Raw genomic sequence first — 14253 nt, forward strand, 5'->3', positions numbered from 1 at the left:
TTTAAATTTTAAATTGATATATTTAATTTTTTAAATTTAAAATTTAAAATTTTATATTTCTACATTTAGATTTGATCTTAAATTTAAAATTTGAAAGTGAAAATTTAGAACTTTGAATTTTCGAATTTGAGATTTTTAAATTCAAATTTTAATTTTGTATTTTTGAAATTTAAGAGTTATATATTTAAATTTAAAATTTTAAATATAAAATTTAAAATTTTTAATTCAAATATAATAAAGAGGACAATATCATTACTTTCTATTTATAACCACCCACTATCCTTCTTATTCCACTTACTCCAACGAAACACTATTTTCCTTATACATGGACAAAACCCAATACTCAACCAAACACAAAATTACTTTATACACACCTTATACCTCATCTTATACCTATTCCTGGAATAACTAGTTCTTACTTATACCCGAACCAAATGAAGCCGGGTATTTAGCTCAAATTTGTTACTTCTTCTGTAGCTTTTTCTTTTTGCCTTCATCGATAGTTATTCAATCATTTCCTTCTTACCATTTTTATGTATTTGACTTTACATGTTTATTTCATTTTTGTTGTTTTTAAAGAGTTTTACTTCTATTCTACACTATTTCGTTGATACATCAGAGTATGTATTGTTTGAAACTTTTTTTGTATGAGACAATAATTGCTAAGCTTGCCTTCTATGTGAGACGTTGCTTTTTCTTTTTTTTTGGCTTTTTTAGGAATACCAAATTAAGTCTTAAGAATTAATAGCAAAGTGTATTGGATGGATTTGCAAACTTTATTCTTAATTATATTAACATTTTATTAAATCTATAAATTTTCACTCCAACAAAGATCTATCCGCCGCATCACACGAGTCCCTCATGATTGCTCAACAACAAGGAGAAGTCAGACCAACCATAACTCTCGATTTGCTTTATTGGTCAGAATGTGAGGCAAATACAAGAAAATAAAATGACCAGGTAGACAAATAATAAAGACAACAGGAATAGAACAATAGTTGATAACATTCAAGATAAGCTTAGGTTAGCACCAAAAGAGAAAAAAACTATAAAGAACACCCTTTAATGTGGTCTGGATATGTGTAACAGCCACTACACAAAAAACTAGCATGGAGAAATATATATTGCTTACATTTCACAAGAAGTCTCACATGGCTGGCTGATTCACAAAGTTGCACATTAAATCTCTTCTTGATAATGCCACTAGTTCGCACCCCAGACTCACTAGTTAGTGGCCAAGGCTAACTAGCTAACTATTTTTAAGGATCTATGTAGAAATGTAATGTCTACGCATTTACTTTTTTGGGGGCAGGGAAAGGCAAGGCTAATTATTTCATAGGATTAAACCTAATGCACTACACCAAGATGGATATGAAAGTACTAAAAGTATTATTGGTATTTTTAGAAAACAAATACTTCTGGTATCACAGAGCTGATCGTATTTATATGTGATTCAGTTTCTGCAATAATCTTTAATTTTCAGAAGGAAGCTCTCCTTCTTTGACATGTATTTGAATATGTATAGAAAATGGCCGTAAGACTTGATTCCGTCGAATGATATACATATATGTTTGTAAAAGATACTATGTGGTAGTAAAACAACAAATTAAGAAATAGAGAAATGGTTCACAACTGAAAAGTTGTTCCCGTTTATCTTGTGCTCATATAGACCATTTAAATAATTACTATAAATCTTATGAGAAAAAAAAGGAACAATTGAGCTTGTTCCTTACAAGTCCAGATACCATCTATCAGGTGCTCATCTATAGATATATTAAAAGTTGAGTTTTACTGTGGCGACGTGTCGGCTTCTCAGCGCCCCCCTCCTTTGATCCCTTCGCTAGCGCGCGAGGAGCGCGGGTCGCACACACGCGGTATCACGGTCGGGCGCAGGCGCGCGAAGGGCGCAAGCGGGCACCGGGCGCACGCGCACGTGGCAGCACAGGCGGGCCCGGGCGCGAGCAGGCGCCGGCCGCGGGTTGCGTGCAATGGCAGCACGGGCGGCGCGAGGCACGCGGGCGCGAGCGGGCGCCGGGCCGAGCCCGCAGACATTGCAGAGTGGGCGTGCGGCGGCGCGGCGGGCGGCTCGAGGGGCCATGGCGGCGCGGTTGGGCGGCAACTGTCTCTCCCGCTCCCGCTTTCTCCCTCTCCTCTCCCTCTCCCTCTCCCGCCTCTCTCTTTTCGTACTCTCCCTCTCCCTCCCACAGCAGCAGACGCACACGGACGAGCGAGGGGGGTGCAGCGCATGGGCTGGCCGAGGCTGCGGGTGGGCGGCCTCGACCGGGGGACCCCTCTCTCTCTTCTTCTCCTCCTCTCTCGTCTCTCTAACTCATCTCTCTCTCCCCCCCACGAGCGGCAGCACTCAGCGGGGCTGGTTGCGGTGGGCCGGCTCAGAAGCGGCCCCTCTCTCTCTCTCTCTCGTCACTCTCCTCGTCTCTCTCTCCCCCCCCACATGAGGCGGGCAACCGACACGGCACGGCAAGCGTAGCACATACGAGGTGAGGGCACTCGAGTGGCCTCTCTGTCTCTCTCTTTCTCTCTCTCCACTCCTTCCTCCCTCCCTCTCCTCCTCCCTCCCTCTCCCCCGCCTCTCTATCTCTCTCATGATAAATTTAAAAATGTAAAATTTTGAAAATTAATTTAAAAACTTTACCATTTCAAATGCTAAATTTAAAATTATTTAAATTTTTAAATTTTTTAATTATTTAAAAATTAAATTAAATGTTCAAATAGAAAACTGTTGAAAGTTAAAATTAAATCTAAAATTTGAAATTGAAATGAAGTATTTGGGAATTTAATAATTTGTAATTTTTAATTAATTTATAATTAATATTTAAAATATTGAAAATTAAAATTTAAAAGTTAAAACTAAAATTAAAAATTTTATATGTTTATTTAATTACAACAAAATATTTAAAATATGTCAAAATTGAATATTTAAAAATTTTGTGAATTCAATTTATAATTTAATTTTTAAAAATATTGGCAATTTCACACTTTAAAGTTAAAACTTAAAATTTAAAAATTTTATAGTTTATCTTAATTACTAAAACTAAATTTTACAATTTTACATTTTTAAACTTTAAATTTCAGTTCCTAAATTTTAAATTTTACATTTTATGTTCAAATTTTGAATTTTAAAATTTAAAATATAAAATCTAATATTTTAAACTTAAAATTTAAAAGTTTTATTATTTTATCTTAATTACTAAAACTAAATTTTACAATTTTACATTTTAAAACTTTAAATTTCAGTTCCTAAATTCTAAATTTTACATTTTATATTCAAATTGTGAATTTTAAAATTTAAAATATAAAATCTAATATTTGAAACCTAAAATTTTAAATTTGATATTTGATATTTAAAAGTTAAAAATAATATTTAAAATCTAAGTCTGAAAGATGTTTATTTGAAATTCATCAATTTTGAATTTCAAATCTGAATGACAGTTTAAAATTCAACTATAAAATCAAAATTTTAATTTTAATTTTAAATCGAAAATCAAACTGAGATTTTAGGTTGCCGATGTTGATCCACCGCGAAGCACGGGCCCTAAACTAGTTTAACAAAATTAGAGATACTAGTAGTATATACTTGATACTTACCATACTATCTGAAAACTTCTTATTCAATGAACAAAAATGAGAAAAGTATTTCAACTAGACCAGATTTACTAAACTAACCTCAAGAAATGTAATCTTGAGCTGATTGGATGGCCGAATCACCACACTTAAGACTTCTGATCTACATCATAAGAAAGAATATCAGTCATTCTTACCAGAATGATTTTATCATCAAAACAATGATAAAGGAACTTCCAACTTCCTTTAAATAACACCAAATAGCTCTCAAGGGCAATGTAAATTGACCTTCTTATGACATGCTCAAACAAAACGAAAAAAATGAACAGAAAGGACATTGAGTTAAATGTTGACAACCACATATATTTTAATGCAAGGCATGATGGCAACCTATTATATGTTCAGTAGAGCAAATACTGTTAAGCATGTCACTTCGTGAAAGAAGTAAGATTAAAGTTCAAGTCCATACTAGTAGCAACAATTTGCATCCATGGTGATCAAGTATTGAACCTTAGCTATCACACCCCAGTAGTCCCATGCTACAAACTGTAGGCGTTTATACTACAGAGTTCCTTGTTGTTCAGACTTTCTCCTATTGATGACTTCTAAAACTATCTTTCACTTGGAGAATTGTAACCTATTTAGAGTACATTCATTGAAATTTTAAAATGATTGGTAGAAAGGGAAAAAAAAAAAAAAAAAAAAAAAACNCACATATTTTAGGGTCTCACATGAGAAGCTAGCCATCTGCTAAGCTCCAGGCAACCCCTCTGCTTCTAGAGATCCATTTAAAAATTTTCTACAATTTTCTTTATAGTATAGTAAGTTCCATTGTCAGGGGAATTTAGTCTCATGCGGGGATACAGTCAGCTGGGCCTGGGAATCCTGAAATCCCTAAAATCGCGTCTAGAATCTGTTCAAAACCAGGCCAACATATGGAAGAGTACCTCGGAATTCTTTGTTATGACAGAGAGTGACACCTAATTGGTTTCCTAGTAAATGTAGGTACCACAGGAACTTGAGCTTAGAGTGTCCACATGCTTCCTAGTTCGGTTGCTCCGATCAGCCTACATCCAAAGTGCCTCTTTGACACAAATTACGATATGGTAATCTGGTTATTAGTCTCAGAGAACACTGTCTAACTACAATATAGAGCAGTTCAAAAGGCAGCAAATAATTAAGTCTTCTAGAAGAACTTTAACACCCAAACTATAATGAAGATTCACCATAATTGAACGAACAGACGGAGACACTCAAGTCTTCATCTTGTTTTCACTTCGATTCAGGTTTACATATACAACAGTCAAAGATGGAACCTTGTGCTTCAAACTACTAGTTCTCAAAGTCAGAACAGCTCGAATATGAAAACAAATCTCTAAGCCCACCAACTGTCAGTTGACTGTAAGCTTTAAGCTAGAGAACAATGCTTGCAAATTTCTTGTTCTATTCATTTGTTAAAATCTAAACGTGTAACCACAGTTCCTAGACATCTACTTGAGGTTAAACAGTAAAACCAGTCTCAATAGTCTACAAAGAGGGATCTGACAACAAATAAATTCTAAAAAGATGTGCTCATTTGTAGAAGTTACCGACCTATCCGGAGATGCGAAACGAGCAGCAAATGTCTTGGGCTTAGCTTTATCACCATAGAATGTAAACCCAGTGCTGTAGTCCTAAAAGCACGCAGATGAAAACCTTATTCATGAACTGAAAAATGTCAACGCAGCATCATAGAATAGCTTCAATTATTCTGCAATTTCGACAATTCGTTACCTCCGGCTCCATGATGTCCTCAAAGAGCGGCGGCACGCGGATGGCGAATCCGTCGCCGAAAAACTGAGACCAAGATTTGGTGCTGGAAATCCCACCAAGAATCGGACTCTTACGAGAAGAACTCGCGCTCTCCGAAGACTCCGGTAGGGCATCCTCTGCGGCGAAGCTCCACAGCGGAGTGAGGGAGGCGATGGAGACAATCGCCACGTTGGTCATAGCTTCCCTCCTAGTGGAGCAATAACAACAACAACGATATACCCCTTTTCTCTTGTGACGAAATCTAGGGTTAGGGTTTCGGGAGGGGAGCCTCGGAGGAGGAGGGAAGAGGAGGAGGAGAGCGAGGGCCATGAAGAAGCTAAAGGGCAATCTTGTTATTTTAGACGAAACTGAAGTCGTTTTTCTCCGACCAACTACGGGAGATTCAGGACGCGCGACACACCAACCTGGCCTTTTCAGCTGGTCGAATATCTCGGACTAAAAGGACGAACGTGCCCTCGCGCGGAGGAGAAACTGAGAAAGACGTTGGGAGGCCACTCACTTGCCCCTTATCCGAATTCAAATCCAGCCAACCAATCAAAATCCTGAGGAAGGAAAAAAAACAAAAAAAACAAAAAAAACAAAAAAAAAAAAAAAGAGAAAGAAAGAGAAATGAAGCCGAGTAGGAGGAAGGAGTGTTCCTTCTCCGCCGCATTTCCCTCCATTTGGTCCTCGTCCCACCAATGGAGAGCATCTTCTCTCCCACCTCCTTCGGTCCTCTCCTCAACCCCAAATCCGCGGACCCAAGAATCCCCTCTCACCAACCCAAACCCAAGGCGTCTTCTCCGCTGCACGCAAGACCCATCATCACCTGCAGCGCGAAGAGCAAGCCGCCGGCGGATTCGCCTTGGCTGAGAAAGAGCTGGATTTCCCGCCTCCACCACGGCTTGGCAGCCGCTGCGCTCTCCCTTGCTGTCAACTTCTGCCCCATTTCGACTCTCGACTCCCCCGCTCTCGCTTCGGAGTTCGACGTGCTGAGCGGGGGCCCGCCCACGGATTCGTATGTAGTTGATGATGCAGGCGTGCTAAGCCGGGTGACCAAGTCTGACTTGAAGAGGCTCATGTCTGATCTCGAGTCGAGGAAGAATTTGCGAATCAATTTCATCACCGTTCGCAAGCTAACGGTGCGTCTTCTTCTCTTTTCCTCACTGACTCTATATTTTCTTGCTGTTTCATTATCAAATTTGTGTTCTCTGCATTCTTTGCCCTCTTTTAATCTAACTACTTTGACTTCTTGGCACGATAGACTCAAGGTAAAAATGTACTGACACTCCTCAACTACAGAAGATTTTGATGTAGGTCCTTCAATTTTACTTTCTTTATTAGCACTCGTTAATTTATATCTAGCGACGTACCCACGTTTTGCAGATTATAATTAAGTTCTTAATTATATTTAAAAAATGCAGTATATACCATTCGTTAACACTCGTTAATTTATAACACTCGTTAATTTATAACTAGCGACGTATCCACGTTTTGCAGATTATAATTAAGTTCTTAATTATATTTAAAAAATGCAGTATATACTACATACTATATAAAATTATTTTATAAAGTCGAATAGAAATATCAACTTTCATACAGTTATTCAACATATATTTATATCAAGTTTTAAAATATAAGCATTTTCTAGAGCAAAATAGTAAAATTCGTAAAATATTTTTTTTGGGTTGTTTTGTCCCGAAGATATATTTTCTCTTTTTATGTTTCTTTCTCCTAATTCTTTTAAGTATTTTAGGTCATTACGTCCAATCTATGCAAGCAATGTCAAGAATTGAGAAATTATAATTAAATAAAAGTAGTTATTCTAATTCATAGTATTTTTCTTGATTGATTTTCTAATATTTTTTTGGAATTTGGAAACATATACTTACTCCCAAAAAAAATTTCTAACTTTAGCAAAACTAAAGTACCAAATAGTCCTCAAAAATATAAAAATATTAGAGAAATTGGAGGCAATCCTTCTAAAATTAGGATATCTTTGACTATATTAATGTAGACCCAACTTACTTATATTGGTGCATTGTGAGACCCCAGGTAGTCCTATATATAAGATATAATAGGGCTAAACTCTTAACCCGGCTTAAGCATTTTGGGTGGTGGCAAGGCCCAAGAGGTTAAGAGAGTTAAGCGTGCTAGGACGGGAGTAGTCCTAGGATGGGTGACCCCCTGGGAAGTCGGGGCGTCACAGATGGTATCAGAGCCAATTACCAGCCGGAAGTGTGAGATGAGTCTCGGCTGAGCCAGGGTCTGGATGACGGGCTAGCGAGATGAGTCTCACATCGCCTGGTACTTGTGAGTCTGAGCCTGACGAGGACGTCAGGGCTTAAAGGAAGGGAGATTGTGAGACCCCAGGTAGTCCTATATATAAGATATAATAGGGCTAAACTCTTAACCCGGCTTAAGTATTTTGGGTGGTGGCAAGGCCCAAGAGGTTAAGAGAGTTAAGCGTGCTAGGACGGGAGTAGTCCTAGGATGGGTGACCCCCTGGGAAGTCGGGGCGTCACATGCATGATGTGGGCGGGCTATTAAATAAAGGAACTACAAAAATATTTAAAACTAGAACAACCAACTTTATTAAATATAACTAAACTTAAGTACACAAGAACTTATTAATACAATTTGATCCACATAACCTTTCATCAAAAGAAATAAACTAATAAACTAATAAACAAACTTATAATAAAGAGAAGGTTTTACCCAAGTCATTTTAGGCAAAAGCAGTTGCATGCACAGTATATTTAATTAATAGAAGTCCAACTAAGAGTCTAAGAACGAGACACCAGAAAAAGGGTGGAGTGGATATAAACCTGGAGTAAACATCTCAAGATATTCGGAAGCATTGCTTACGCACAAATTCCCAAGAAGAAAAAAAAAAAAGTTAGATGATTGAGGCGAAAAATTTATCTTTACTAGTTATAGTGAGCACTTTAAAACTTACAAACTATATAATCCAATTACCAATAAAGTAATTATAAGTAGAGATGTCATATTCGACATGTTGGCATTTGGTTAAACCGAATTGAGTGCGCCCATGATCGGGCTCGATCCGATAGTTATTATGTTGTCTAATTGGATTAGGATTAACCTAACTTGTAAATTGGAAAGCTAATTAGAAATATATTCTAACCATATTAGGATAACAATCATAAACCGATTCGGCCTAATCTCTTAATTATTTATTAGGGTTTTGGGGATCCTTTATAAATATACGGGTTATTCTCTCATAAAAGACAAGAAAAATAGAGAAAATTACTCATAAATTCGTGAGTAATTCGTGAGCCGTTTTGTGAGAAAGAGAAACTACATCCTCCATTAACCTATTGTTCTAAAGGGTCTTGAACAGTGGATTACAGATCGTGCTCGTTTGTAGTTCGATCTACTGTAAGTTTGGAGTGTTAGAAGATCTTCATGGACGATCCGAGGACAGGTGAATTAATCTCTACGATCCGGGTTGATCGCGTTCTAGCACAAGTCACTTCTGCAAAAGGTACGAACGAATACTTCCTGCGTTCTACACGACGAAAATGCCACATGGAATTGGACTGTGGAGGAAAAAGAAAAAGAATTAATAGATCAGAAAATTGAAGAAACCGACAATGTGGCAAATGATAATGACACTCCATCACCAATTACTTCAGCATTAGCATTACCTGCTTCTTCATCATCCACTGCTTCAAGTTCATCAAGTCCAGTCAGATTAAAAAGACTAAAAGATATATACAATGAAACGGATGTGATTGATAGTGAGAATTTACTTTATTTACATCTTAACGAAGAACCATTAACTATTGAAGAGGCTCTACAAAAAGGATGTTTGGCGCACTGCAATGAATGAATAAATCAAAGCAATAAAGAAAAATAAAACGTGGGAACTGACTTCACTTCTTACAGGATATAAAGCTATTGGAGTAAGATAGATATATAAGATCAATGGCACAGCATATCTGGATCCGCTCGGTCACGAACTCATTTACCTGTGCAAGCGTAGTAGCATAGCAATTCTTCACAAAGTTATACTCCTGAACCAAGCTGTTGTAGTGTGCAAACAGCACAGCATGCTCTGTGGCTAGATGATTGTTTAGATTTTTTATAAAAGATACTATCATCATAATTTACATCTTTAACTTGCAAATCGAATTCTTCAACCATCCTCTTAATAGCAAGACGAGCAACATCGTGTTCAGACGCAACAGATGTGGAGGCTTGCGCCCCCCAACATCGTACCATTTCAACTATAGATTCATTTCGTGGAATCGAAAGATCTATATATGCAAGATAAGTCCTCTCTGCAGCAAGAGTGACAACACACTGTGGTGTTTCCATTTGCAGCTGATCACAAATTTCACGCAACAGTGTAAGGTAAGAAGGTTGGACAGTCGACATAGAAGAAGCTGCAAAAGAAAAGAAGGAAAAAAAAGAAGGGGAGGAGAGGTAAAGGAGAAGTCATTAAAAATTGACTGATAAAAGAATAAAATAACATGCCAGGAGAAACAAATATCCTTAATGAAGACATGAGTAGTAAAAGAAACCAAAAAATAATTTTAAGTAATATTAAAAAAATACACAAAATTTTCAAAGTAATGGCATGCACGAGTAATCTTCAAGACTTCAAGGCTCAGGTAATATAGGCAATTAATTTATGCCATGGAAGGAGGCACACAACAGAATTGATCAATTTAAGAACAGCAAGTAACCTGCCTATGATAAGACGGTCCAAAATTCTATCCAAAATTTTGCATCCTTAATTTGTTTCTGCTTGCTTATCATCATTGTCTTATGCCATGAAAAGAGGCATACAAGAGGATTGATCATTCATAGAAAGAAGTATGTTATACCAATCAATTTTAAAATAGTAAGTGGTTGCCTATATATGATAAGGCCATCCAAACTTACTATTCAAGATTTTGCAATTATTTGTTTATGCTTGCTTATCATCATTGTCTTATGCTATAAAAAGATGCATGCAAGAAGATTGATCATTCATAGAAAGAAGTACCTCGTACCAATCAATTTTAAAATAGTAAGTGGTTGCCTATGATAAGCCATCCAAACTTGCTATTCCATATTTGTAGCCAATCAATTTAAAAGTACTAAGTAGTTCCCTATGATAAGGCCGTCTAAGCTTGTTGTTTCCTGCTTGCCTATCATCATTGCCTAGAAGACCAGCGAAAATAAAACATCAATCGAAAAAGGGGGGAAGATAGTAAAGCCAAAGTCATAGTAAATAAGAAAGAACACACACAGAAAAAAAAGGAATACTAAGGAAGACAGGAAGAAAGAACAAAGTAATCACATAGCACAGTTAGAAAAAAAAACAAACACCAAGAACCATTAAAGATTAGTAAATATGGCCTATAAAGTGAAGTCTGCGCCGGTTTAGAATACAATTAGTAGAATGAATAGAAATCAGTAAAAAAATCAGTAACTTATAAGGAAATCTTATAGGCACGGGCGAATACTTTAGTACTTTAATTTTTCTCTGCCAACTTTAAACTGCAGGAAAATAAAAAGCGAAGCAGAAGGAACCAAAGAAGATCAACCTTTTGTGAGCAGGCAGTAAAGAGGAGAGTAATGTAGGGACCTACAAAACAGTACAATAGTAGTAAAATCATTCGGTCATAATTAACATTATTAATTAATTATATTATTGATGAGAAGATTTGAAGGGAGGAATATACCTTTATTGGTTTGAGAAGAACACTGTGCCATCCAGCAATTAATAAAGGGAGCTATCTATAATAAATCTGAAATAAGCTTTCAACTATAAGAAGCAAAGAGGGAAGGCAACAAGGCTAAGAATAGGGACAGAGGCTATAGGGTTTATCGATAATTAGAAGATCTTTCCTCGGTAATCTTTTGAAACTCAGAAAAAAATTTGTAAAGATACTTTCAGAACTAAAGAAATAAAATAAGAGCAACATATTTTAAAAAAATAGTAAAAAAATGAGTAAAAATCTTTGGGAACTCTCAACAGATCTCTAAATAACCTACCAAAACCATAGGAATAGGGTAGGTTTAGCCTAAAGCAACCATCGAATGGACAGAGTTGGCTAGTTATAGGATTTGTGTAAACAACATTTGAAAATCTCACCAGATCTGTAAAAATCTTTTGAAAATCTCACCAGATCTGTAAACAACCAACCAAAACCATAGAAATAGGCTAGGTTTAGGCCTAGGAGTAACCGCCCAATCCATGGGCTCATCCCATACTCGGCCAAGGCGACCGGCAGAGCAATCGAGAGAGGCATCGAAGTAGGGGAGAGAGAGCGATTCGGAAGAACCGTCACAATGGAAACCACCCAATGGACGGGCTCATCGTATCTGCGGTCGAATCGAGCGGCGGAGCGTTCCAGAGAGACCTCGAGGTAGGAAGGTAGGGCACTCATCAGGAAGGCATCAGAGGTTTGAGGGCAAAGAAGAGAGAGAGAGTTAGGGAGATCTTACCGGATCTGTAAACAACCTACCAAAACCATAGACATAGGCTAGGTTTAGGCCCAGGAGCAACCGGTCAATCGACGGACTCATCCCACACGCGGCCGAGGCGACCGGCCGAGCGATCGAGAGAGACATCGGAGTAGGGGAGAGAAAGCAATTGGGAAGAAGCGTCATAATGGAAACCGCCCAATGGACGGGCTTATCATATCTACGGTCGAATCGAACGGCGGAGCGTTCCAGAGAGGCCTCGAGGTAGGAAGGTAGGGCACTTATCAGGAAGGCATCAGAGGTTTGAGGGCGAAGAAAAAAGAGATAGTTAGGGGGAGGGCGTGGAGAGAGGCCTCGGAAGAGATGTACAAGGAGGAGAAAGAAGGCAAAGGGCGTAGAGAGAAGCCTCAGAAGAGGCGTACATGAGAGAGGGGCGGCATAGGGAGAAAAGAGAGAGAAAAGAGAGATAGAGAGAAGCGGAAGAGGTACCTAAGGAAATTAAATACTTTCAAATAGACAGAAACGTGGCCACGTCTGGAAACTATCAATTTCTATTTGTGGAAACAGAAAATGCTGCCACGTATACCCTAGAAACTGTCAATTAATATATTTGTATGGATATGGGACTTTTGGGGTACATTCATTTAGATTATTCTAGCTTGATTTCTATATTTAGTTGATAAAGATTCTCTATAATCTGCTAAAATATGTGCTACAAGGTTTAAACTAAACCGACAAATAGATGAGTTTTGATGGTATTCTGTATTATCACACTTCCAATTGGTTTGGCCACTTGGCATCCTACGAACGAAGATATCATTTCTATGGATTTCAATTGAATTTTATATAGAAGATAACTGTTAGGATTTGGTTAGATTTGTAGTTGAATCCTATTTAGATAAGAATTAATATTTAAATCTGTTGGAGATAAATTAAGATTTAAATATTAATTAAAGGATAAACCTAACTAGATTAGGATTAATATTTAAATCTATTAGAGATTGATTAAGATAGATTTAGATATTAATTGGAGTAGAAATCCTAAATATATTAGGATTGGGGTACGTTTTAGTGGAGCCTTATAAATAGCACTTTGTGGGTTTGCTTTTTGATGTAAAGTACGGGAGAGAGAGAGAGAATCTCTTGGGTTGCCGTACCAGAGAGAGAAAAAGAGATAGAGAGAGTTATTTAATTATGCTTTGAGTGCACCTAGTGCACGGGTGCATGTGAAGGATTGTCTTCTTTATGGGTTTATAGAAGACGAGAGAAGGGTAGGAGAGATTTAGAGAGAAGGCTCGGGCTGTAGCTACTATGTGCAGAAGAGGAGTCAGGTGTAATATTCTCTTATTTAATGAATCTTATTTTATCCTTCTTTCTTTTATGATTGTATCAGCTTTTGCTGAGGAGACGAGTTTATGGTAAAAACCCGATTTGACGCTTCCGTTGCGGAATCCCAACAATCGGTACCGAATCCATAGCAGTCGGTATCAGAGCGGGTTGCGGATTCACAAGATTCGGTACCGGGGCGAGTACCGGATTCCCAACAATAACCTCAAAATGGTTGTATTAAATATTATCAAACAATTAATTGATTATGAATTGGAGCATGTTCGAGGAAAAAAAAGGCCTTATCTTTATGCTGATCTTTTTTAATTTAGACATTATCATTGTTATTAATCTTCCATATAATCTTTATTTGTCATTGTGATTGATCTTTCCATATAAACTATGTTTCATTTTATCAATTTTTTTTACTCGTAGCAAATTCTTTTAAATATTTCCTTCTATAGTATGTGGTTAGTCATTCTCATGTGCTCATGCATCTATCTCCATCCATAACAATTTATTTGACAAATCTTATCTATTTCAGAGGCTAATAGAACAAAATTTTGTTACAAGATAGTGTAAGATTACTTATAAAATGGAATTCATGGTTTATTGTTCATGTAAAGATTGTTGGATTGAATAAACTAAATCACTATTGTTTAAGCAGTATTCTTCGAAGCAAGATTTAAAGTGCCGTGGCACAGGGGCGTGCCGCTGTCTACCTGGCACGGTATGGCACCGACACGCTTTCATGCTGACACATGTAAAAGATTTAATCAAATAATTATGAATATTTGTTATGTATAACTTACTATACTCAATAATTAACATACTTGTAAGTTTTTTTTGTATGTAAGTACAACTACACCTTATGCAGAATAAAAATTTTTACAGATTAGAATTTAAAAAATGCAAAGACATTTTTCTTTCTTTCTTTTGACCACATTACAGTTTTTTTTCATAAAATATAAAAAAAATAATTTTTAAATTTATTTTAAAAATTATTTGAAAAAAATATTTTTTAATTAATTTTTTTCAAAAAATTATTAGATCTATCAAAAAAATTAAGCAATAAATTATATGATAAATAAATTAAATAAATTTAAGTAT

At 36.8% G+C, this 14253-nt stretch overlaps 2 protein-coding genes across 7 annotated transcripts in view; one reads left to right on the plus strand and one right to left on the minus strand.

The window, feature by feature from the left end:
- Positions 1–5877, minus strand: part of LOC109709283 — a 23880-nt gene extending 18003 nt beyond the window's left edge. For 2 of the 6 annotated variants that reach the window (XR_002215954.1, XR_002215953.1), the window contains exons 1-3: positions 5356–5859; positions 5176–5255; positions 3685–3745 (exon numbers count right to left, since the gene is read on the minus strand). Coding sequence is in view for 4 of the 6 variants with exons in the window: in XM_020231439.1 (XP_020087028.1) it covers positions 3685–3745; positions 5176–5255; positions 5356–5703 (489 nt within the window). In the remaining 2 variants the exon portion in view is untranslated. Of the gene's footprint in view, positions 1–3684; positions 3746–5175; positions 5256–5355 lie in introns of all 6 variants that reach the window. The other 4 variants (XM_020231439.1, XM_020231438.1, XM_020231437.1 and 1 more) reach the window with 4 other exon arrangements.
- Positions 6003–14253, plus strand: part of LOC109709281 (UPF0603 protein Os05g0401100, chloroplastic) — a 17833-nt gene continuing 9582 nt past the window's right edge. Inside the window, exon 1 of the mRNA XM_020231436.1 lies at positions 6003–6515. Within this exon, the coding sequence (XP_020087025.1) occupies positions 6075–6515 (441 nt within the window). The 5' untranslated portion in view covers positions 6003–6074. The remainder of the gene's footprint in view (positions 6516–14253) is intronic.

Source organism: Ananas comosus, linkage group 4 (genome assembly GCF_001540865.1).
Source record: "Ananas comosus cultivar F153 linkage group 4, ASM154086v1, whole genome shotgun sequence".
NCBI classification, from domain to species: domain Eukaryota; kingdom Viridiplantae; phylum Streptophyta; class Magnoliopsida; order Poales; family Bromeliaceae; genus Ananas; species Ananas comosus.